Consider the following 26,996-nt stretch of genomic DNA (forward strand, 5'->3'; position numbering starts at 1 on the left):
TTGTACAATACAAACTATTGCCATTACTGAAACTAGAAGGCAGTAAAACAGTTATAAGAGGTAGTTTCTATGTATCCATCTCTCTCCTCAGCAGACAATTATGGTCAAGTGTCACCCACATGTCTAGGCAGCCCAGTCAATGCAAGTCCCACTTGACACAGTTAGCTTATTTTTACTTTCCAAAATTCAGGTAACCATCATTTCTGAGTTAGATTTGGTGCAGTGAGATGCATGTCTTTGGTATCACTTAAGCCACATCATGCCCTGACGCTGAGGACAACACATGTTTGGCTCACCATTGCCATTCGGAGAATTTGAAGAGTTTATCGAGAGGCACGTTCTGTTGTGCAACAGCTGACTCCAGTTTTGGAGCAAGATTGCCAAAGGCATCACTCAGGTTAGAAGGCAATCATCTCGTAAGGTTTTTGCTGCCTGATGGAGAATCGTCTGTAATTGGTACAGTGAGAATGCACTGACTCTGCTCCCCATTAACTGCTGTTGCATATTTTTTTATTTTTCTCTTTGAGGATAAAGGTTGCTCATTATCTATCATTAAGGACCAAAAGAGAAACCCTCACCAATATTCACAATTTCTCCTTGGCCTTGTCTGTAGGGTCAGACCCACATCCTTCAGAACTGATCAGGTACTTTGAGCTCCACAGACTAGACTCTGACTCTCATGGTGAGGTAGAACCTGTCATGTGCTCTGTGGTCATAATCTTAACCACTGTATGAACCTTTCAGTGATGCCTCCTTCGAGAGCCTTCTTTCCACGTCAACGAGAAGGGGTGAAATTCTTGTCTTATCATTGGAAAAGTGTTGTTTATGATTCTGTAGGAACTGTGATTCAGCCTCTTTCTTTGCTAACCTGGGTTTCTGGCCAAGAATCAGTTACCTACATTAGCTCCTAGGGGCCCTGAGTGTCTGAGTGGTCTAAAGCGCTCTCTGTTATGGATCACTGCCATCTCACGTTTGTCTGCATGGGTTCGAGTCTTGGATTCGGCTAATGTGGGTATGTGAGAAAGCTTGCCAGTAGCTTCTCGTGGGTCATGGCTCTTTCCTATGTTTTCCCGGTTCTTCCTCCACCATTAATACTGGCTGCCTTGTATAGCCACCTGTCGTGTGCTGAAAAATGGCATTAAACCCTACAACAACAATAACAACAACATTAGCTCCTGTTCCTGTTAAAATGGCCAGTTAGATCTTTTTTTTTCTCTCCAAATCAAGAGAAAAGAAAAGGTTATAACCATCTTTTTAAAGGTACTACTGATATTTTGCACAGCCACCTTCCTGTAATTGATTGTTCAATTTATTAAAGAGCTTATCAATCTCTCCCTGAAGGAGATTATTTTATGAAAATCAAGGCGTATGATGATGTCATGAAACAGGGTTCCCACGCTACTGGGAAATCTGGAAAAAGTTGGGAGAAATGATAAAAAAATTTCCAACCGTGAAAAGTCCTGGAATTTCGCAAATATTGATGAAAGTCAGGAAAAACCTGGGAATTTTCCACCACCACTTGACGCCCGAAACAATCATGTAACTGAGTCGTAATTAAACTGATCGTGAGTTACATTTATCAAGTTCTAACCAGAATATTCAGAGGGTGCAGTATATATCATTTGGGTGCTTGCAATAAACATATATGTTGAGTCAATCCAAACACTCAGTGGATTAGATTCATCTAGTAGACTTTTATTTTCAAAGTCAACTCGATATCCCTATCTTTCCTTACGTGGAAGGTATGAAAGCCAGTCTAGCATCACAAGAGGCAAACAAATTGTTGGCAAAGCGTTGCTGCTTACCGGATGGCCTAGCAAACTTTAAACATTGTTAGATCGAATGTTTTTTTTTATATACTGTAATAGGAAATGTTTACTTTCTATAAGATATATATATATATATAAATGACTTTACATGCCAATTTAAAGGAATATAATCAAACTTGTTTTGTGTGATAATTTTCTGGTTTTGTACATGATCATCATTTCTGGCTTAGATGTTTTGGAGAGTCTTGATAAAGAGAACCATCTTTAGATTTAGAAAAGGCATGTTTTATAATCAAAAATGTTCTTCAATTCCATTCAGTAATGGTCATATGTGAACCTTAAAAAAATTAATTTCATCCTGGAGAAACCCTGGAAATGGCCTGGAAATTTATCTTTAGAAAAGCATGGGAACCATGATGAAAGCTGCCTAATGATGATCTCCACTTTTTCGTACTTTTACCTTAAAGCAGCGTCGTACCAGTGTGAGGGCAATTATGAAATGGGCCCAGTTGTATCGGCCCATCAAGCTGTCGAGCAATCCACCTGTTTGAGGGGGGCCCCAAGTGGCCAAGTGGTCTAAAGTGCTTACCGCTACGGATCACTGCCATCTCACCTCTGTCAGCGTGGGTTCAAGTCTCGGATTTGGCCAATGTGGGTATGTGAGAAAGCTTCCGGGGTTTTCCCAGAGTTTTTCCTCCACCATTAATACTGGCCGCCATTTATAACCTATCTTATGCTGAAAAATGGCATTAAACCCCACAACAACAACAACAACCTCTTTGAATTAGAGCACCCTACTAACAGCAATGTTAAATTCAATTTGACAGTCTATCTTTAGCCATCAGCCTATGATCAAGCTGGCAAATTCAGCAATACAAAAAGAGCAAGTAATATATTATTACTACTGAAATTTATTTTTTGATTGGTAAACAATTTTTTTATTTTGTAATACTTAATACCTGCTATTTTTGTCCAGTTCCCTCCTCCTTCCACACTCTAATTGCCATTCAGTCTTAGTCCAGATCAGATAAAGACAATATTCCAGTTGTTGTTAGAAGTCTAAGGAATCAGTGTGGGATCGTGTGGCTTTTAGCTCATCTAGCTTAAAGTCAAATAAGCTTATGTTATGGCCATACTTGCATGTGGCCTGAACTGTCTGTTATGTGTTTGTCCATCAACAAATGCCTGTTAGCACTCTTTCTGATCTGATTTCAAACTGTTTGGAAATATGGTTTATTTCATCAAGATCTCAAACCAGGTGTGATAATGAGTGAGATACATGCATATTAATGACATGATCTTGCATCTGAACTCTGTTACCACTGTAGAGGGACATATTTTGGATTGATTTTGATACAACTACTATATTTATATCATTAAAGTCTTAAATGACTTTGATAACGAGCTAGATCTACATATACTGATAGTCACCATGCATCTAATTGGATGACCTTTGTTACCACTATATCATTAAGATCTCCAATGAGTTCAGTAATGAACAAAATGCTCGCGTACTAATTAGGTATTCTTGCATTGGATTGGCTGAGCCTGTTACAACTTGGGAAGCTGTATTTCTGATCAGATTTTGTTAAGACCTTAATGGGCTTTTAAGATCAGATCTTACATGGGTTTGATAATGAGTGAGATCCACACATATCAGTGAGTTGGTCTTGCATCTGATGGTTCAGCTTGTTACCACACTGGAGGTCAGATTTCTGACCTAGTGTTGATCAGATTTGGAATATATACTTGCATTATTAGGATTTTATATTAGTCCAATGATGACTGAGACCCACAGGTGATCTTGAAGCAAATTGGCAGGGCTTGTTACCACTCTGGAGGCTGTATTTCTAATCTAATATTGATCAAACTTGGGAGATATGCTTATATCATTAGGACTTTGTTGCATTTAGTTCTGTTTCTCAGACATTTTTATGAAACGTGATTGGGTTTGTTCAGCTTGAATGGTCTGTTGACCGTGGGCAAAAGTAGGTCACAGTAGTGTACAGTGTTGTGACATACATCTATACAGTGTGTGTATATCAATCAATCAAGATCGCTTGGGACAAATCAGGAAATTTGCAAAATTTGATCAGCAGTTTTGACTTCAAAAGAGTGAGCAATTTCAGTGAGAACGGAGAATTTTTTCATCATGGCATGTCTATGCCTGTCTTATCCCAGTGAGCATCCAAAGCTTGGGTCACCATGTGAGTAGTTTTCATCTGTTTGTATGATAGCTTTTGTGCAAAGTTTTACTTGACTAGATCAGAAAAGTTATAAATGGAAGATTATGTTTAGCTTTAAAGTTGGCAGACAGTGCCTTGGCACATATAGCTTTATCCACATTTGGCAGATTACATGAACATGGAATATACTGCATGACACGTAATATCATTCTTGCCATTTGTAACAGATTTTAAAATGAGCTTATGGGGAAGGGCAGAATGCATATTTTTGTCCTTTGAACTGGATTCCAATCGGTGAATTTTCTGTTTCTCATCCATCATTGAATTTTGAGTGCAGGGTTCACACAGATTTGCAAAGTACTTGAATTTTCAACTGCTGGATGAAAAGTGCTTATTTTTTTAAAATCCTCTTGAAAAGCGCTTTTTTTTTTTAAATCCTCTTGAAAAGTGCTTATTTTTTAAAAATTCTCTTGAAAATTGCTTATTTTTTTAAAATCCTCTTGAAAAGTGCTTATTTTTCATGTTGGTGGTAAAAAAAATCCTTTAACTCTTTACCGTCTGCTGATGCATATATGTGACCATAAAAATAGCCTTGTAACCCCAGGGACACATATACAAGCTGCTAATAATACTCTCTCTGTCCCGGCTGGCTCATACATGCGTTTCCGGCCAAGGGTTGGGAAACCCCAGATATGCATATACACGTTTCATATTAAAGCTTTGTATTGGATGAAATTACAAGCATCCGTTCTTTTTTAAAATATTTAGCCAATGAAAATAGTCCTTACATAAAATGATGAACGTATTCTATTAGTAGTTTTACAGCATATAAGCGGGAAATTCTACTTAAAACGATGTCATTGGTGACAGTAAAACAAAATGTCAACATTCATTTATTCCGATGACGATTCTGATGGAAGTTTTGAAGGATTTGAAAGTGATGATATTGATTTTAATCAGATTCAAGATGAAGGATTGGACATTAGTATAAGTCCTGTTTCAACACCTGACATTTCAGATTTATCTGAATCCAAGGATGAAACGCGAGACAATCAAATCTGGTCGGAACACATGAGACCGGTAAATGTGGACAACTTTACAACAGTTTCAGGGCCAACATTTATTTTAGAAGAACATGCAAGGGAGATAGATTTCTTTTTACGTGCTTCAGGCAGTATCATAAAAAATTACCAAATCTGCAATAAAATATAGGACACGTTGGTGTGCAAAATAGTGGTGAGAAAAGTAATCTAATATATATTATAAACACATATATTGAGGTATATTTTTTTTATTATAAATATGTGAATATAAACATTGATTCCTGTGGATTATATGTACTTGTTGTGAAAATGAGTGGCACAAAACATTGGTAAGTGTTTAAAATTTTATTTTTCATTAAATTACATAGTTTGCATGGGACAAGATTGATATAGAAAATGTAAACAGCATGTGACTAACTCAAGATGCTCACTCAGGTAGCCATTATGATGCTCTGGGGTTCAGCCTACAAACAGCTGCTAGAAGGCAGGCTGCTTATCAGGCTTAGTAGGCAGGGCAGCAAGTACTTGCAGAAGGTAAAGAGTTAAAAGTGCTTGAATTTTTAAGAAAATTAAAGACCAACATTTTTATTTAAAAAAATAAACCTTGGTGGAAAAATTGCAGAAAATGGCCGATCAACTATGTGCTTTTTACTTTCTGTGGCTTGGTCGGTAACTCAAGATTTCCATTTAGCAGCATTGTGGGAATGGCAGTATGGTGGCTTTCTATATCTTATATCGCACCTTGTGGCCTTGGTTTCTGCATGAAAATGCCGCCAGGGAAGTGTTTTTAATCGTGAATGGAAAGGCTCCTTTAAGTGGGTCAAGGAGACCCAGGACGGACATAAAGCTTTGTTTGTGCAACAAAGTTATAGACATCAGGGCTATTGGTGAGTGTGCCCTTAAATCACACTGTAAAGGAGCAAAACACCGGAAAAGTGAAGCGTCAGTGTCAGCAATGAGTTTGGATTATTTTGGAATAAAAACATAAAATCAAGACATGTGCCAGAGACATCGACATATATCTAAGACAGAGTTGCATTCCGATAAATTAATGATGAGATTGATGTTACCCCCACACCCATTTGATGCAGCTTCAACCATACAGTCAACATCTGCAAATATTTACAACTTCCTTTCCAAGAACGATGTTCTGAAGTCAGAAATTGTATGAACATTGCACACTGTGGTCACACATGCATCCTACAAATCAAATGAACATATTGCTGACGTTTTTCATGCTATGTTCCCAGACAGTGCTCTGTCTGCAAAGTGTTTGTGTGCAGAAAGGAAAACATCTTGTGTGTTTTTGGCATTGCAGAACACCTTAAAAATTAATTCCATCAAGTGTCAATGGTGTGTTTGCTGTCCTATTTGATGAATCCTTGAGCAAGAAAATGCAAGATAAGCAGACGGACATCCATGTCAGATTCTGGGATGGTGGGACAAACCAGGTTGTGACCAGATACATGGGATCACAGTTTTTAGCTAAGTATATTGTTTATTATTTTTATTTTTAGTTTTAGTTTTAGTTTCTTTTAATTTTTTTCATGAGTTTTCAAGTTTCTAATTATTGATTGCATTCACATTTTCCTTGGAATTACTAAAGATAGGTGAATAAAAAAAATTAAATGAGCATAAATCGTACATACATATAAAATAAAGTACATGAACTAAAAATAAATAAATTGACACTTTGTACATTAATTGTTACTTAGCATGGACCCAAGCAATCAGTGAAGATTTAGATGTATTTATCCTCTCTGATTTCAGGCCATGCTACAGCTGATGACATATTTTATCATTTCAGAGAAGAAACAATGAACCACTTGAATATCCACAACATGGTGCAGACAAGTATGGACAGGCCCAATGTGAATTTGAAAGTTTTAGATATTATCCAAAGCCAGATAAATACAGACTATTGCCATGATTTAATTAATATTTGCTCATGTGGACTGTATACTTTGCATAATGTATTTAAGGCAGGTGCACCTGAAACAGAATGGGAAATCGCTTCACTTCTGCCCAATCTTTACTATCTTTTTAATGATTCACATGCCAGGAGAGAAGATTACCAGAAATTGGCTGGCAATAAAATCATGTCACTAAAATGTGTAGACTATAGATGGTTAGAAAACGTTCCCATTTCCCAGCGAGCATTGCAGGTGTGGGATTCATTTGAACTTTATGTCAAGAAGGTTCATTCAAAACAGTTACCTAAACCTACCAGCAAATCATTTGATGTAGTAAGTCAAGCAGTGAAGGACACACTAATCAATTCAAGCAGTGAAGGACATGCTAATCAGGGCAAGGCTAGAGTGGTTTTTTTTTTTTGTTTGTTTTATTTACAGCCTTTCCTGCCTAACTACAAAAGCAGATAAGCCCATGGTGCCTTTTATGGTGGATGACTTGACTATAGTCATCAAATGCTTGATGTTGAAAGTTGTCAAGCCTGAAGTTTTGGAACAGGCAACCACACCAGAAACGTTGCTTAGGATAGATTTAGGTGAGACCAGTCTTTTGACATACAAGAAGGTGGACATCGGTTTACTAGCTGAAGAAAAGTTGAGAAGTGCAACCACGAGTTAAAAGGAAGTAATGGAGTTCAGAATGGAGTGTATGACATTTGTGATTGAAGTGTTGAAAAAGATTACTGTGAAATCCCCAATCACTTATTCTTTGGTCAGAAATATGGTATCTATGTCCAAAGGAAACAGCCAGACATACAAATCTCAGCAGGGACAAATTTAAGAAACTTGTGAAGTTGATTATTGCAACAAGAAGAATCAGTGTGCTTGATGGTGAAGACATCCTGCAACAATACAATGACTTTCTTGACAGTAGAATAGTTATTGGTACTGTTATGTTTACAGGTTTCGATCCATAGAAGGATAGACAGGACAAAGTTTTTGTGGAGCACGTGTCAGATGCTAAGTATGGGAAGCTGCTGGAGATTGTTAAGCTCCTGTTGACCCTCTCCCATGGACAAGCATAAGTAGAGAGTGAAAATTTTAAGGGGCAAAGTGCGGTTGAACAGAGGATCATATGTGATTATGTTAGAAATATGGGAGGAGTACTGAATGTTCCAATCACCAATCAGCTTCTTGTAAGTGTAGCTTGCAGGCGTTGAAGGGAGCAATAAAAGCCATAAGTATGTCTCTGTCCTCGTTCTGTAAAGCACCATTGTCAGACAGTGGGAAATGCACATTATCCATGCTAAGGTGATGATGAGTGAGCTTTAGGTACAGTTCTACTTGCTGTTAAAAACCTCGAATTTAAAGATAAGGTTTCCCGAAAGCAAAATTGAATCGGGTATGTAATGTTGCAGGAACAAAGCCACAGCTCTATTAATTATTCTAGCTGCTGTCTTGAATGTTGGCCTAATGACAATTAATTCTTATCATACACATGCAAGTTTTCCATAACATTTGATGACCATCCAAAATATACAGAGATTTAGTACTTGTTAGATACAGTGGTAGTCAGATAGAAAGAAATGTTCTTTGTAGCAACAAGGAATAATTTTTTTCAGAATTTTAGAGAGAAAAAAATGAATGTTTTCTGCATCATTCAATTGTGCAGAATTAAAAAATAAACTCATCTTCATGATATCTTTTCAAATAAATGAACAGGAAGCATTCAAGCACATGCACCATCCACCATTTTTAATACTGGTCTTTGGCCACATTTGCAAAATCATGACCTTGTGTCTTTTCAAGCAGAAATTTGCATATTTCTTACAGATGGTTACATAGAAATGTATGAACATTCAGCTACAAGAATAGACTTTTTCTGTGTTCCAGGTACATCTGAAGCCATTCAATGCCATTATATCAAGTGCACCCCCACCCCCATTTTCCCATGAAATACTTTATTCTTGAGTCATACTCATGCTGAAATTATATGTTGCTCTTCCTTTGAATGTTTTATGCATAATTTGTGTGCAGAATTAAAAAATGAATTGATCTTTGTTAGATCTTTTCAATTAAATTCATAGGTAGCATTCACACACATGCACTGTCAGCTATTTTTAGTATTGGTCTTTTTTTCAATTTATGCAGTCAACTTTACCATATTTCATGCTGAAATGTGCACATTTCTTTCATATGGTTATTTAGACATGTTTTGTGAACATTCAGTTTCAAGAATAAATTTACACTTTCTTTGTTTCAGATACTTTGGAAGCCTTTTTATGCTTTTTTCCCAACCCGTCCCCACTCTCAACATTTTTGCATGAAATACCATACTGATGAGTCATACGCAATTTGATATTAAATGTTACTCTTAAAACCAATTGTATATATTCTTTACAGTTGTTATTACTCTATGGTCTTAAACTAAGTAATAGAATAAAGCAAAAGCCAACCAATTTTGTAAAATTCAACAAACCGTTTATTTCCCTAGAATACAAAGTGAAAATTGAAAAAGAACATACAGTATTGTGAATTAAATCCCAAATAGTCCTAAAAGTTCTATTACAAGTCCAAGTGTATGAATTTATGATTGATTTCGTGTGGTGTTCCAAATAAATTAGAGTATTGAACATGCTGATGTGCCTGTTCTCTAAAGTGTGCTAATATGTCATTATCCTGGAATGTGGTGACGTGTTAACAGTTTTGATGTATCACAGTAATATAATCCAAAATGTCCTTGACTGAATTCACTAAACTTCCAAATTAATGATTTTGTCCATAAAGTATGAATGAGCACTTTGTAAAGTTAGAAGATTAGAAATTTCGAAGTGGAAAGTTAATGTCCTAGGCTCAGATTTGAATAAAAATATTTACCTCCAATTATAATGATCTGAATATTTAACCTATAGACACAGATGGATATTCCCTAGGTACTATGTTGTCAGGTAGACAAGTAACTTGATTTTGTACAAAAGTTAAATACGAAATACAGATATACATAAGATACAATCATGGAGAAAGAAAGACATCAACCAATAGAACTTACATATATATAACACAGGGTTCTTGTACATATGCATATTGATCTGAAATCACAATATAGTAAACAACTCTTGCCATTTTTTGAATTTACATAAGACAGAAATTCTTCAATCAGCTTTTTATATTGTACAGGTTTTCCACTAATTTGTCATTACAGAAAATCCACATTTCTATGGTGTAAATTGTGGATGTTGTAACGTTAAATTTTGGATATCCCTAATTTTAGATATTTTTTTATAATTCTTAATAATTCTGGAACTCTCTGGTAGCCTAGTGGTTAGAGCATCCACCTTGGATGTAGGAGGTCATGGGTTCGAACCCCAGCCCAATCATACAAAAGACTTATAAAAATGGTACTAACAGCTGTCTCACTAGGCACTCAGCATTAAGAGGTTTGTATTAGGACTGGTCAGCCTGATATCAGGATAATGTGAGTGGGTGGGACATGATGCTACATGTCTGCAGCATGATGCCCCAGTGCTAGACATCACTATAAACTGCCACAATGCAGACATCATAACAATATGACTGAAAAATTGTTAAAGCTACACTAAAATCAAAATCACATACACACACACTCCAAATCTTAATAATTCTGACCAATTTTGAGCACCATTATAAAGTTCCTGAAGTAGTGTTAAATTGTGAAATGAGAGAAAGAGAAGGACCTGTCACTTCTCAAGAAATATGATGTTTTGTTTGTTATTTTTGTTCAAAGAGAAATGTTACAGATCTATTTTCTGTTCTTTATAAATGAAAATTCAATTAGATAAATATCCACAAGAAATGACATAAAAAATTCCTTTAAATAGTTTAAATGTTTCCTTTTTTGCATATATTAAAAATGTAAATTTTAATTTAAATACCAGTGTCTCTAGATACAAATCATCCCAGGAATGGATGATCTGATTGTTATGATATTAGGTAATCAGAATCACATGTATAGCATTGTAACTATCACCTGTCAAAATACCGTGTCTAACCTCGAAAATACATTACTCACAAAAAGTAACAAATTTTTTAATGCCTTTAGTTAATAACTAATAACATGTCCATATAATATGATTCCTTGGTTTAAATGTCTGCTTTTTAATAAGATGAAATTTATGTATTTTTTAACTCAATTTATGTTATATTGTTGCCATTGATTTCAGGTCTCACTGGACAGTTTATCTGGTGAATTTTCATCTGACAATGACCTATTACAGAAAAATGAGAATAATTTTACACTGAAGATGCAAATAAAAATAAACTAATGATTTTTGTAGAAAGCATGCATGTGAGATTATGACTGCCGCAATCATGTTAATTCCTTTTACAACTGGTGGTTTTTATATTCAACCAACACTGCCACCAACCCCTCTTTTTTACATTCATTTTTGACAGCAAAGAATCAGTATGTGCCTTATGCCTGAATAAAGTTCACTAGTACTATAATAATTTAGCATACTTTTCATCATCCCATAACCATCTCGATTTTTAGAGACTTGCCTCTGTAGCAGACATAAATAAATACGTGCCAAGTTGGTTGTTCATTTGCAGCCCAAGTTACACATTTGATCTCCAGTGCTAGTCTAATGTGACAGGCAGTCATCAAACAAGCCAATCCATTTAAAGCCTAACTCAAAGTAAATCTAAACCACATTACAAATTTAGCTTCTGTGTGAATTTATAAATGCTAGGCTTATGATAATTAGGTTCATGCCTTTTATCTTAAGAAATACGGAGGTGTCAAAATACGAAACTATCCATTGAGACCTCATTCTTTACATACGCACATGCTAGTAAGAGTAGCTGTTCTTGCTGGCATGGGAGGCCTTTATAAAAAAAAAAAATTCATGGTTTTTATGCAAATATTCTCTCATATTTTAGTACTGTTTCATAAAATGATCCCCAAAGTATGTAAAGAGTAGTTATAGGTCCGGGTATATATTCATTTATTTTGTTTTACTACATTTTGAAAAATGATGTCCTTATTTATTTCTGCTGAATATGTTGTACGAAAGGTCTAGTTTCATATACACTAAATGTAGACAGTTGACCTTTCAAACAGGAATACATTCAGATGTAATAATGTTGGCTTTTACATATAAATATGGAGAAAGTACAAGGGAAAATGAGTTTGTCATTTGGAGATTATGTTAATATTGATCACCAGCACCCTCTAGTGACACCATCTGTATCAGTTGTTTGGAATAGTTAATGCTATAGAAATTGTTTGATTGTGTAACCATTTTTGTGCATTAAAAGCAACATGAGTGTAGAAAATATTACATTTATTGATAGAATCTGTGACGTATTATCAGGTAGTTTATTAATAAAGCTAGAGTCATAATGGTTTAAGGAAAAGGTGTTTCTTTTCTTGGTACAGGAAACAGATAATGATGTATTTTGTCAATAAAAATAATAAATGTATTTCTTGATGAATTTTTAATGTATTTCTAGATGAAATTTATGTTATTGTTGAACTTTTAGCTAAGCTTTATAACTATATTAATGACAGTGGTTGATAACTACAGACTGCTTTTGAACTACTGATGGAGCTGGGAAAGGCTAAAACGATCTGAATGTCTTTGATTCTTTCAAAATTACTTATGCTCACATATGGTATAATCTTTGTCATCAAATTTCAAACACTGAAGCCAACCAACCCTGCTCACAGAATCAAAGGGATATTAATTGTTTTATGCTACTTGAAATTAGCAACTAAATCATCTTGCCTGCATAAGCCAGATCACACTCCCATGTTCACAGGCAGTATTACAACATACTACACTTGAAGCAAGGTTTGATAAAAATGGAAAAAATAAAATTGTTCAATAATGATTTTACAAACATGGGAGATTTTCATTGAGTGATGGAAGACACTCATCTCAGGAGGACAGCTCTCCTGTCCAGGAGGTTCACACGTATGCTAAAGTCAGTGTTACTGACTGATAAAAGAAAGAAAAAATTCTGCACAGACACATTATTATTTTGTGGATGGTTTGCACATAAAGAAAGAAGAAGCCTATTGCTTAGGGAGTCTGGTCAAAGTCACCAGCAGAAAACTGGTTTCTGTACCCAAAAAAAAATCCTCAACCATGTACCATCCAGAGGTTGAGGATGACATACACTAAGGGTAAAAGAATAAACCTATTGAGTTTTGGGTCAAAAGTGCAATTAATTAGTAAGGTCATTGGCTAGATCATGTACCTAGACCAGTATTTAAGGAAGGCTTGCATTTTTTAAGTAAGAATAAGTCCTTCTGACTTTGAGGTAAAAAGAATCAAACATTGGGACTCCAATAAAAACAAAAATTTGGTACAACAACTTTTTGGAGTAAGATTCTTGTTTAAAATTTTGTGAATGGCTTGAACTTAGAACCAGAAAGAAGCCTTAAGATGTTGGGGTTTCAAGGTCAAGGCCATATTTAGTCAGATAAGAAAATAATGGCTTACATAGTAGAGTTTGGTTCAAAACTGCATACCTTGACCAACGGTCAGAGACTTGTTGTCTTTAATCTTTAATCAACAATGCATTAATCATGCATATACATGTATAGTGAACTGCTAAAAATCCTAATGGATATTGAGATTATGCCACAGCAATATCATTGAGACATGACTACATGACTCATGTTTTCATGTCTCAAGATGGTTCATTAATACAGGTTTGTATTTTATTATTTTTACAAGGCCTGCAAAACTGTATTTCCATTTGTTGTAGTTTTAAAAATATGCATAGATTTTTACAATGTAGAGGCATAAATGGAAAGAAAAATTCCAGTATTTAAAAAAAAAAATCTGTAGTGTCAGCAAGTTCTATCTATACACAAAACTACATATCTTTGTATCTGTTTTATTGAGAGAGAAAAATGAATTTGAAATGGCATAGAGTAATGAAAAAGCCATCAAGCTGAGGCATATTTTATGTGCCATGTCAGATTAGTTTTTTCTCGTCACTGTATGAATACGTTTTGTATTTGTTATATACCCTATCATTTTGGCAACAGAAATTTGGATTTATACAAGTTTTTTTTCACTGCATTTATAAATATTAATGCATGGATGTTAGTGAAAACACCTGAATATTACTGCATACTGCTAATATATGGGTGTGTAATAAATTTTATTCTGATTTTATTTGCAGAAAAATTCTCAAATTTTACACCTTAGAAAGGAACTTTTAGAGATACAGAAGAAAAGATTAAGGTGAGTTACTTTCCTGGTGTGTTTTACAAAACAAGTTTCTGCATGAATGTACAGTGGAACCCTGCTATAATGCGATAATTGTGGTTAAATAAATTGGATTGCGTTAATATCAGGGTCGCATTAATACGGGGCTTTTACTTTTTTTAGAGAACAACTCATTGGCACATAAACTTGTATTAATCTCTAATGTATATGAGGAATAGGGTATCAACACTGTTTACTATCGTGCCATTGTGGCATGCAGTTCATCTTAAAGGCATGTATTTCCATTGAAAAGTTGCACACAGATTTACAATATTCAGTAATTTTTTCCCTAGATCATTGTGTCTGAATTCAGCGTGATATATACAGGATGAACGAGTATCATTGTTGAGTGTAGCCATTTCCACCTTGAGAGATGTATTTTGACGTGAACTACTGGAAGAAACAGCATAAAAATCCCAAGAAATCTTAGAGTGTATAAGGGAATTGTTTAAATTTAATCTTGTTCTAAGGCTTTTACATGTACTATTTGTATGTTATTTTATATAGATTTTCAGGAAATTTTACATCTTGTATTTAGTTGGGGGGGTGGGGTTCTTCTGGAAAGTGTATAATTTTTAACTGGAAAAAGAGTTTAAACAGAATCACTTGAATCCATTCTGGATCTAGCACTGGCATTGTATAATGCATGTTATCTTTCATATTGCAGACAAATTGGAGACCTTGCTAAGGGTAAGAGAATTAACTCTGCCAGGAATGTAGAGAAAATCTCCAACTGCCTAGCACAAATAGAGGCTTTTGTTAAGGAGACACCTTCCAAAACCATGATGGAAAGGAAAAATTCAAGCAGCTTGATTCAAGTGGTAAACTTCAACTTAATTATACTCTCATAGACTATCTCATTTCAATTTCTTTGTGAGGATTAGTCTTTAGGAATAGTGGTACATAATCTGTGAAAGTGAATACCAGGGCTTGCAATTACTTTTCTGTCGCTTATTTATTTTTATTTTCTTTTTAACTCGGGAGACCCATAATTGTTTACCCTTATTCTACATTATAAAACATGGTTAACCAAATAACTATGAAGGAGAGGTCATATTAAGGTGGAAGTGTTCTCATATTAACTGCCATGGTCCGTGGGTGTGAACAAAAAATATAACATTTATTATAGACTTCAGTGTGAATTATAGAGACTTATTGCTAAAATAATGTTATATTTTTTTATTCCCATATTTTCAAATTTGAAAAATATATCCTTATATTTTCACATATGAAAAATATATCCTTACATTTTCACATTTTAAAATATAAGATTTCCTATCATGGTATATGATGCTTGATTGTGTGTGCCTACGAAAGTTGTACCTGTAGAAACAAAAACTACCTTATATTATAGACACATAAATTAATCTTTGATAAAGAAATTTGACCAGATACAATTTGCATCTCAAGTTATTTCCCCTAATACCTTGACAACAATGATAAACCAGGTGAGACACATTGATGGATCAGACTTGCATTGTTTCACATAAGGTCAAATAGTTACAAAATGACAAAAATGTAATTTACTGTGACAGATTAGGTCAACCCAATTCAAAAAATTTCCGTGGCTGCATATTTGTATACGATCAACCTATGAAGGTCCGGCAGATTTACAAAAATTGGTAGTAGTTAGCTTGTAATGCCGGAGAATAAGTTTAATCTTCAGAACTTCAGTTCTGTTAATACTGGATATATTTCATTGTATGGTACTGAAAAAATGTGAATTTTTAATGAGTGGTTATGAAATTTATTCAGTATAAACATAGGAAGAGAAAATATTCTACATTTATTTATTCAGCTTACTAAAATGTTCAGGTTTTCAACAATTACCAATGAAGCAGATCCTATGGGATGTGAGGATTTTTAAGCTTGTGATACTGATGGTGTACTAACTTTAAGCATATGGAAGGTTTGAACTTTTTTCCCCTTCAATCTCAGGTTCTGTATTTGTTCAATTTGATTTTTGCTTGAAATATAAAGCATAAATAAAACCGTTACATTTAATCATGTTTAACATGTGCAAATTACCAACAGTGGACACCTCGTTATTAGGTAAGGAATTTTATGTCGATTAGGGCTTAGAATGAAATTATAAGTAGATAAAGGTATGTACTGTTAAAATGGCATTGTAGGTAGATCAGTGTCAGTACTATTCTGTTAGAACATGTTTATATGTTGATCAAGTTGTGCTCTGTTAGAATGTAATTATAGCTCAGTCAAGGTCTCCACTAGTTAAACTGAGTTATCGGTAGATCAGAACTTATACCGTTTGGGTCTATGCTGAATCAATAGAATTACAGGTAGATATGGTTCTGTACTGCTGGAATAGAATTATAGGTAGATCAAGGTATGTGCTGTATAAATGGAATTATAGGTAGATCTAGGTCTGTACTGTTAAGGAATTATAGGTAGATCAAGGTCTCTTCTGTTTTAATGTTATTATAGGTAGATCAAGGTCTGTACTGTTATAATAGAATTATAGGTAGATTAAGGTCTGTACTGTTATAATGGAATTATAGGTAGATCAAGGTCTGTACTGTTATAATAGAATTATAGGTAGATAAAGGTCTGTAATGTTTTAATGAAATTATAGGTAGATCAAGGTATGTACTGTTATAATGGAATTATAGGTAGATAAAGGTATGTACTGTTATAATAGAATTATAGGTAGATAAAGGTCTGTAATGTTTTAATGAAATTATAGGTAGATCAAGGTATGTACTGTTATAATGGAATTATAGGTAGATCAAGTTCTGTAATGTTATACTGGAATTATAGGTAGATCTAGGTATGTACTATTATGGAATTGTAGGTAGATCAAGGTCTCTTCTGTTTTAATGGAATTATAGGTAGATCAAGGTCTGTACTGTTATAATGGAATTATAGGTAGATCAAGGTCTGTACTGTTATAATGGAATTAAGGGTTGATCAGGATCTGTAATGTTATGATGAAATTATAGGTAGATAAAGGTCTTTTCTGTTATAATGGAATTGTAGGTAGATCAAGGTCAGTAATGTTACAGTGGAATTATAGGTCAATAAAGGTCTTTACTCTTATAATGAAATTATAGGTTGATTAAGGTCTGTACTGTTATAATGGAGTTGTAGGTTGATTAAGGTCTGTACTGTTATAATGGAATTATAGGTTGATCAAGATCTGTAATGTTATAATGGAGTTATAGGTAGATAAAGGTCTCTTCTGTTATAATGGAATTGTAGGTAGATCAAGATCTGTACTGTTATAATGGAATTATATGTAGATTAAGGTCTGTAATGTTATAATGGAATGATAGGTTGATTGAGGTCTGTACTGTTATAATGGAATTAAGGGTTGGTCGGGATCTGTAATGTTATAATGAAATTATAGGTAGATAAAGGTCTCTTGTGTTATAATGGAATTATTTTTAGATCAAGGTCTGTATTGTTATAATGGAATTGTAGGTTGATCAAGGTCTGTAATGTTATAGTGGAATTATAGGTCGATAAAGGTCTTTACTGTTATAATGAAATTATAGGTTGATTAAGGTCTGTACTGTTATAATGGAATTATAGGTCGTTAAAGGTCTTTACTGTTATATTGAAATTATAGGTTGATTAAGGTCTGCACTGTTATAATGGAATTATAGGTTGATTAAGGTCTGTAATGTTATAATGGAATTATAGGTTGATTAAGGTCTGTACTGTTATAATGGAATTATAGGTAGATAAAGGTCTTTTCTATTATAATGGAATTATAGCTAGATCAAGGTCTGTAATGTTATTATGAAATTTTAGGTAGATAAAGGTCTTTTCTATTATAATGGAATTATTTTTAGATCAAGGTCTGTACTGTTATAATGGAATTATAGGTTGATTAAGGTTTGTACTGTTATAATGGAATTGTAGGTAGATCAAGGTCTGTAATGTTATAATGGAATTATAGGTTGATTAAGGTCTGTACTGTTACAGAGGAATTATAGGTTGATAAAAGTCTCTAATGTTATAATGGAATTATAGGTAGATCAAGGTCTGTACTGTTATAAAGGAATCATAGGTAGATCAGGGACTGTGCTGTTATAATGGAATTATTAGTAGATAGGGGTTTAATCTGTTACAATGGAATTAATTGTGGGGCAGGGGCAGTGCTGTATAAATGGAATTAAAGGTAGGGTAGGTTCTGTGATGTATCAATGCAATTTTAAGTAGATGAAGGCTTCTACTCTTAAATTGATAGTATAGGTAAGCCAGGCTTTTTACCTGACTTGTGGCAATCATACTTATTACATGTCAAACTTGTTGTGTCCATAGGATAAGTGTTAGGACACTAAAAATGTGTAATTTTTATGAGCTTAAAAACTTCAAACATGAAAAGAAATTTTATTTTCCTGTCCAAAGATTTTCATGGTACTGTATTTAATCTCAATTATCTCATGTATGTTTTAAATCTCAATCATGACATTTTCTTATTTCAAAACCTTGCTTACCTAGCTAAATGTAATATTAATAGAAGTGTGTTGTAAATCAAATTTTTGGGCATCTGTAAAAGGTTGTGTTCAGTTTTCCCACACTACAATGCTGAGGTCACATTATGTTGACCTATTTTATACATAGTAAAACTCAGATACTGAAACATAGTCCATGCCTATACCTGTCTTATAAAGGGTATGTCCTACACTGAGGGGTCTTGTAGTGATGGAGTACTGTAATTATGCGCAGTGTTGAAGCAGTTGAATATGGGAGGTTACAAATATATGTAACAAAATCTGTTTTATTTATTATAACATTTTCTCCCTGTATCAAATAAAATTAAAAAGACAGTTATTGTTACTTTTCAGAAAATGGCTACTGTTGGCTACTTTCCAAGTGTAGCATAAAGATGAAACTGAAAAGAAACCTGTTGAGTGGAACTTGAATGATCTAAGACAAATAATTAGGGCTGTTCCAGTAAAACATATATCCCCCACTGGGGACGGCACTTCAAAAAAACTTCTGTAGGAGGTTGTGTTTCGAACTATTTTAATTCTGACAGTGGAAGGTTGGTTAGGAATATCACTTCTGTTGTGGGTTGTGCTAACAAAATGAGAAATCGCCGGTGGGTTTGTCAGAAAGAAAAATAAAAAAAAAAACGAATATATATTTAAAATCGCATCTACCCCCCCCTCCTAACGGTCTAACGTGAATAAAACATTGGGTCAGAAAATGATGCCAGTACACATGAGTGCACGTACTTTGTACGAATTCGCGTACTTTTAAAGCAGTGATATGCGTTCGGCAAATTACGTCAACGCTGCAGATATAAAAAATGTTCTTTGTGCAGAATGCAATTTTTATTAAACTTTTAACTTTAACTTAAAAAGTTCATTTCGCGATGTAATTCGCGCTGCCGCAGCTGTCTCACAACACTTGATGCGACATCCAGATATCAGGATACTTTGGTTCGACATGAATGGCTGTTAAACGAAATTTGATTCGTTCATTGGCCCTGGAACAGGCATTTTATGGAGTTTTAGCCTTACTTTCATTGTGGAAGTTTTACAAATGCGTGTTTCCAATAAGGGCCACACAGGAAACCAAAATGGTTGAATCACAACACAGTTTGTCTTCAGACAACGTTTTTCAGTCGGCAAATACTGGCTGGTGATAGCTATGATGACAATGAATTTCATGTATATCAGTCTGTTGGACATTGGAAAAATGTCACTGGAAATACCAGTGTGTGATTTTGAGCCCAAAATTAAAGTTGAGTGTGAGTCCGATGTAGGATGGAGAATACGCCGGTTATATTTATTAAATATACCCATGTCTAAACAAGCATACTATGGGAATGTTGGACTTAAAACCCTAATACAGCATTATGGAAGTGAAAAATCTGGCATAAGAGGCAGCAAAACACTGATTCAAGGAAGTGAATCTTTGGCAGGGTTCATGTTAGTGAAAACTGACAGAGGTCTCGGAAACACTTAAAATCACGCGTATCTGGACGCCAATTTTTTTTTATTTAGGCGGGCGGTAAAATTCAAATACTTGCCAGTCCTGCTTCAGTCACCTGCATAGTGGACAAATGTGTTGATCAGCTAGCTGTGATGATATTTACAATGACAGAATTTAGTGGTTGAAAGCCCCCCCCACCCCCCTTTTTAATGCAAAAATTAAATGACATTAAACATAAGAGACTGATCTGTGTAAACTCAAAGCAAGATGGATAAAATTTGACCTGTTTATGTTCGGTTCTTCCATATATATAGATCATGGTGGTATTTTCTGCGGACCTTTTGGCACTTAGTTCCAAGCCATCATTTGGTATTTGTATTGCAAAATGGTAACTAAAAAAGTATATTATCTAGTATAATACATTTTTAAGCAGTATCATTAACTGATGATGAAATTGATGAAAAAATACTTGATGTCATTCTGATACATGTATATGGATTTTTTACTACACTACTAATCTGTTCATCCTGATTTTTTTTTTTTTTTTTTTGACCAAATCCTTTAGTCTTACTGGTACCGGTGCTTTTAATAAAATTGTAACTTCTATTTTCTTGCAATCTAAATATTTATAATGATGTGTTATTGTCAAAAGGTAAACTGTGCTTAGAGTTGTAAAATCTAAAACTATTAATTAGCAAGGGATTAAAGTAAAAAGTGGACAAAGTTATTGCCATATTACAGTGCTGTTAGAAACAACAGAATAGTTGTACAAGATGTATTTTGCACAAAGTTGTAGAACTAGCGCTCATATTGTCACCACATATTCTACTTAAATAATTATTATTTCTGTATATTCCTATCAGTATTTTCCCAGTGGTAGTAATTTTCTGATCTGATGTTCATTTCTTGTGCAATTTTTACACATCAAGACTTCTCACCGTAACATTAAAAAACAATGTAATCTGCACCAAATTTAGTTGTTTGAGAAGAAATTAATTTTTTTTAACCCAAAAATCACTGAAGCTACAAGTTCTTGCATTAAAGTCTCACATTAAATAACATTTGAAGTAGCCACGATAGTAGTTTAGGATACAACTGTACCAATTTCACCTTTGGTATACCCAAATCTTGAATGTGATGGAGGAAAATAGCTCCAAAATAAACACATCAATATTAGAACCTGTTCATTGACTATGAATCAAGTATCCGAGTCCAACGGAATTGCTAGAAATTTTTTAATGCTTTTGACAACATCATAATTAGCTGTCAAATATGGAGTAAGCCTATAGTCTTTATGCCATCCCAACCATGACCCCACCACAACCACGTGACCATGCCCAATGACCTCACAGTAATAATCACTATACAACTAGAGATGACATCTCTTCGAGAATTTTGATTTCAGTAGAGCTGTAACAGAGTGGAACAGTAAGAAAGAGTGACAGATATTTAAGTGTTAGGGAGATATTTAACAATGGCTATTCCCACCACCACCACTTCTTCATTGGAGATCACACACACACAAAACTTAGAGTACATCCTGAAATCCTGGCAGCATCCCTGCAGAGGAGATAACTTGACTATTCAATTTTATTAGTCTCTGGTTATCCCATGATATTTCTGTTACTCGAACATTATCTTACAGTGTGTCCATTCAGCATGGTTGAAAAAGACTTACAACCATTGAGTTGTTCAAGGACTCCCATTACTACAGATGTGAAAGAACAAGAACCATACTATAAATCAGTGAAGATAAAATAGAGTTTATATGTGTTTGACTGTCCCTGATTGGTTGATAATGAAAGTAAGATTTTAGTAAAAACAATCTTTTGAGAGCTTGTTCTACTTGTAACTGAAAAAAGTGAGAGACATTGTTTTATTAACATAATTTCCATCCCTTTACAGACCCAAGTTTGGATGACTCATTACTGAAATCAGCAGCTGGCTCTTTGGTGCAGTATTGAAAGCACACATTTCAAATTTGTATAGATCCAGAAAATGGTGCGGCTGTTATGGGTTTTTTTCTTCACAAAAGCTGTCACCATAGATGTGTCTATACTGATATAAATTTGATCATGAGCACTAAAAATTTTAAGTTACTAAATTTTAATATTGTGGTGTTTGCACAAATTTACAGTGGGAACTGAATTAGTGCAGAGTCCTGAACTCTTGAGTTTTGTGCAGAAATATGGAATCCAAGCAGAATCTGTCCAGAAATGTAGAGGTTTTTAATCTTGAATTTAGTCTCCCCATTGTGTTTCACATTGATATGCATATTCACAGAACATTTGTATAGTAGTAGGAAAAGTAAGTGAGAAATTTAGATAATATCATAAACAAGACAAACAGTATGTGGGGGGAGAAGATCATTAGAACAGGCTGGAATGGAGAAGTATAATAAAAACAATAATGAGTAGAAGTGTGCCTCCTTTTTTATGTGTGCAACATTATTTTCTTAGCTTCAGTAAGAAATTTCATCAAAAGGAAGACCATAAAGGGTGTACAGTTAACTAAACCAATATGAATTTAGCTACTTAAAAGCTGTATCAAATTGATTTTAACCTTCTGGTCTGTTTCTGTCCATTCTGGTGATATGTCCACTGAATCAGTATGGTTGATAAAAATATTTGGCAAATTTAAAAAATTTAAAATCTTTTGGCAGATTATGATTATACCCTAACTTCTGCCTGAGAGATGTGAATAATTTTATTTCTTGGTTTGTTTATTGTAGTTGTTGCTCAATTCAAATGCATCATTGAAAAACATTGATGCATTCTCATAGTTTTTTCAAATATTTATTACAGATGCATATCATCACATATTGGTGAATATAGCTTGAATAAGTTATAACAGTTCTAGTTGGAACAATGAACATTGTTAAGAGAAAATTTAAGTGAGCTAAAATGTAAACTTTTCGGCAGTGTGTGATGCAGGATTGCTCAAGACTTTTCCATCTCATACGCCCACCATGAAAAATCCATTTGCACCAACTGATGATGACTTTTAGGTAACTGTCAGAAAGGCATAATTGATGATATTCTATAGTCTACAAAAATTACTTGAGTCAAAAGTTGTAAACTCGTACAGCTGTGGCAAAAATGATTGACTAGTACCTTTGCTGCTGTTGCTACAGTTGATTAGTTGGTTGATTCAGTGTGGTTTGATTTTGGGTTTTTTGGTGATTTTTTTTACAGTATATTAGGTGGAGGAAGGACCCCGAAAGACCACCAACCTAAATTGGTTGATCTGTGACACAAACTCACTCTGTGAGATGTTTAAGTGATGTAAAAGCAGGCACCTTAGTACACTTGGGCACATGGAGCCTCTGTTGATTTGACGTTTATCTCCAACAGCTGAAGTCATTTAGATATGAGCTCTCAGGGTTTCAGTAGATCAGTATGGCCTTACACCATTTTCAGATGAAGAGAATCTATATTTGGCAGCCAGTTTTACTGCTGAAGAAAATCCAAGTCCTTTTGAGACACCAAACACCACTTATGTAGAACCACTGACCTTCCACAAGTAACTGGCAACATTCTCATTAGCACATTGGAGCCAAGTAATCACATGACAAGCATCTTATACCACTGCCATGGAAGCCCCTCAGATCTGTATCACAAGGCAAGCATCTTATACCACTCTGCCATGAAAGCCCCTCAGGCCATAGGTATAAGTCTCATATGAAAGACTAGAAGTGGGAGATAGAACCTAGAACCTGTGACAATGGGATTGAAAGTGCATAATGTTACTGCTAGGCCATCAGTGATGATGATGCTGTTGACAATGCAGTTAACTGCAATGACATTGATTTTATGAGTGCTCTGGGAAAAATGATTCCTTGACTTTCATCCATTTTTTTAAATCTATGATATAAAAATGTTTGACTTGATATATTTTGTTATAACTTTATATGTCTTGCAACAAGGCGTAAAAATAAAATAAGACATCGGTAACTGAAAAAGATGTTCTTACAAGAAATGATATAGTGTAAAAGTAGACAAATGATGCAACATCACTTCCACAGGCATCATTGTTTTTTTCTCTGACAGATCATAAAAGTTTACCAAAACATTTATTGGAAAAAATAATAACAATGAATCAGAGAATCTGACCACACATTTAAAGCAATACAAGATTTAACTATTATTCTAATCAAGAGCAGCATGCCTGAGAACAAAGAAAAATAGCAAGACATATTGATCACTTTAGGAAACACAGAGTTTAGTAAGGATACAAATTCATGATTTCTGTATTAGAATGGAAATATCTATCATAAAATCTGTATTCATGGATGTTAAATTAGTAGGTATTAAGGGACTGCTCAATGACATCTACAAATAATAAGCCACCATGAAAATCTGTGATTTCACAGTATCAGAGACATAGTTGGCTGACAGAAAAACAAACAAAAGGACAAAAGACTGATTATAATGAATGAATATAAATAAAAATATGCAGTAGATTATATGATGTATATGAATTCAGTAGATTACTTCCAGCCAGCTGTCATTTAAATCGCTTCTGTCCCCAACCCAATATTAAAATTGCTTCTACCACCCACTAACCCATAGCCAGAAATTATGTTAAAAAGTATACTTCTGTAGGGGGCAGTGATTCTTGATTAAAACACATCTGACGGTGGATCATAATTTTTTTAAATTGCTTCTGTTGTGGGTTGGTTGAATTTGAAAGTGCCTTCCCCCCGGGGGGTATATGTTTTACTGGAACAGCCCTTAGAAACTTTAGGTTTTCTCAATCATAAATTGAGAAAATGTAAGGCATGCCTGATTTGGCAAGGAAGAAGAATGCTCACGTCAGAAATATTAAAAAAAATATGTGATTTTGTCATGATCTTTACAAATTCTAGGCAGGATTTGGTTCCCACAGCAGCTGTGAAATGTTTTATGTCCTGCAATAATGCATACCTAGTACCCACCTGGTGATCTTAACAAATTACTCCCTATAAAGATAATTATTGTACAGTAAGTCAACGAAACTAAATGAAATTATAAATTCAGTGCAGATTGTCAGATGAGGCTCCAAACAAATAGGCCGTAGACAGGTAACAACTTCTTTTACAATATCACTTTACAGACAGACATTGATCCGATTGGACAGAAAGTGCTATACAGACATTGATCTGATTGGACAGAAAGTGCTATACAGATGATGCTGTTCTGGTGTCAAATAAAGCTGCGATAGTGTAGAAAAACATTTACCAAGGGCTGTTTCAGTTATATATATATATATATATATATATATATATATATATATATACCACCCCCTGGGGAAGGCACTTTAAAATTCAACCAACCCACAACAGAAGCAATTTAAAAAAGTTATGATCCACCATCAGATGTGTTTTAATATTTAAAAAAACACTTCCCCCTACAGAAGCTTATTTTTTAAACATAATTTCTGGCTATGGGTTAGTGGGCGGTAGAAGCAATTTTAATGTGTTGGAGACAAGCGATTTAAATGACAGCTGGCTGGAGATAATCTACTGAATTCTTATAGATCATATAATCTACTGCATATTTTTATTTGTATTCATTCATTACAATCAATCTTGTGTCCTTTTTTTGTTTGTCTGTCAGCCATGTATGTGTCTGATACTGTGACAACAGGAAGTACACATGTCTGGAATGCTGAGTTAGCGACACTTTATTATACCAGTACATGAGAACTGCATTGTGGCAACAGGAGGTACACATGCATCATATCATTTTCAAGAATAGCTTGCATCTCAAACTCCTAGCAAACAAATATAGCCCTGTCTTAAACTATTAAACAGTAATATTCATGAATCTGTGATCTTAACTGTTTAATTAAAAGCGTTGATTGGCCAAAATAGGAAACTGTCCCCTGCTATTAAATATGTTTTTAATGATAGTTTTTGTTGAAAGCTAGATAGAGATCAGTTATTTAATCAATTTCTAAAGCAATTGTATACATGAAATTATGTTATACAAATGATTTATCAAGTTTTTGATCTTTTAAAACAGAATTTGTTCTGCATTAATAAACATTTGTCGTGTATAGTTGGACAACAACAGTCTCTTTGACTATGTCAGTAATGAAAGTAGTAATTCTGAAGAAAACTTTGATTTTTTTTGTACAGAAAAATGTAACCATTTATTTTGAATTGCAGCTTCTCATGGAAATATGAATAATTTCATCAAAAGTAGTATACAGAAATTTGGAAAACATAAAAAACAAACAAAAAATATGTTTTAATTATAATTATACTGCTGAACCAGTTGAGGAATATGTTGTACTTGCCTTGTATGGGATGTAGTTAAAGAGAGTTAGCTCCCCTGCACCATTAGCGTTCTGTAATATTGCACACAGCTAGACCAAATACAGAAAGTAAGTAGTAGTATTACTGACATTGTGCAATCAGTTTTAAGACTTGAAGATTAATACCAGTTATACATATCTGTAGCATGTCCTAAATAAAGGGTCTCATAAAACTTGCACATCTTGTCTAAATTTGCTAGTCTGCCTGCAGACAATCGAGCATATCCAGTATACCCATTATATATCTATGTAACTGTTGTTTTGATTGGATGCTTGGAGAAAATATTTGAATTTATGACATTTTATTTTATGTTAAGCAGTGAATTACTTGATTTTCTAATTAAAATAATATTGATATTTCACTGTACAGAAACTTTTTTGGGTCAGAACATGCTTACCTCCCTTTGATAGTCTTTCAGTGAACTACTTTTTTCTTATGTACATGTCATTGTCATTATTAATAATCCCTGTCTGTTATCCTTGAAACTTGTAGTTTGTTATTCTGGAAATATCTGTTAATTTTTTACAATCTGATGTGGAACTAATTTTGTGCGCAGGTACATATAGCACAGCAGAACATATACGGTAAACAGCTGACATTACTGTAAGAAATCTG

General features: G+C 34.3%; 1 protein-coding gene across 3 annotated transcripts in view; it reads left to right on the forward strand.

Annotated features, from left to right (window-relative positions):
* LOC149803820 (uncharacterized) overlaps nt 1-24,544 on the forward strand; it is a 101,807-nt gene extending 77,263 nt beyond the window's left edge. For 2 of the 3 annotated variants that reach the window (XM_089953632.1, XM_089953634.1), the window contains exons 11-13: nt 14,085-14,146; nt 14,838-14,991; nt 18,985-24,544. In XM_089953632.1, coding sequence (XP_089809758.1) covers nt 14,085-14,146; nt 14,838-14,991; nt 18,985-19,023 — 255 coding nt within the window. In that variant the 3' untranslated portion in view covers nt 19,024-24,544. The remainder of the gene's footprint in view (nt 1-14,084; nt 14,147-14,837; nt 14,992-18,984) is intronic. The other variant, XM_089953633.1, reaches the window with a different exon arrangement.
* The last annotated feature ends 2,452 nt before the right edge of the window (nt 24,545-26,996 follow it).

This window comes from Sinohyriopsis cumingii, chromosome 3 (genome assembly GCF_028554795.1).
Source record: "Sinohyriopsis cumingii isolate HCF-2022 chromosome 3, ASM2855479v2, whole genome shotgun sequence".
In the NCBI taxonomy this organism is placed as follows: Eukaryota; Metazoa; Mollusca; class Bivalvia; order Unionida; family Unionidae; genus Sinohyriopsis; species Sinohyriopsis cumingii.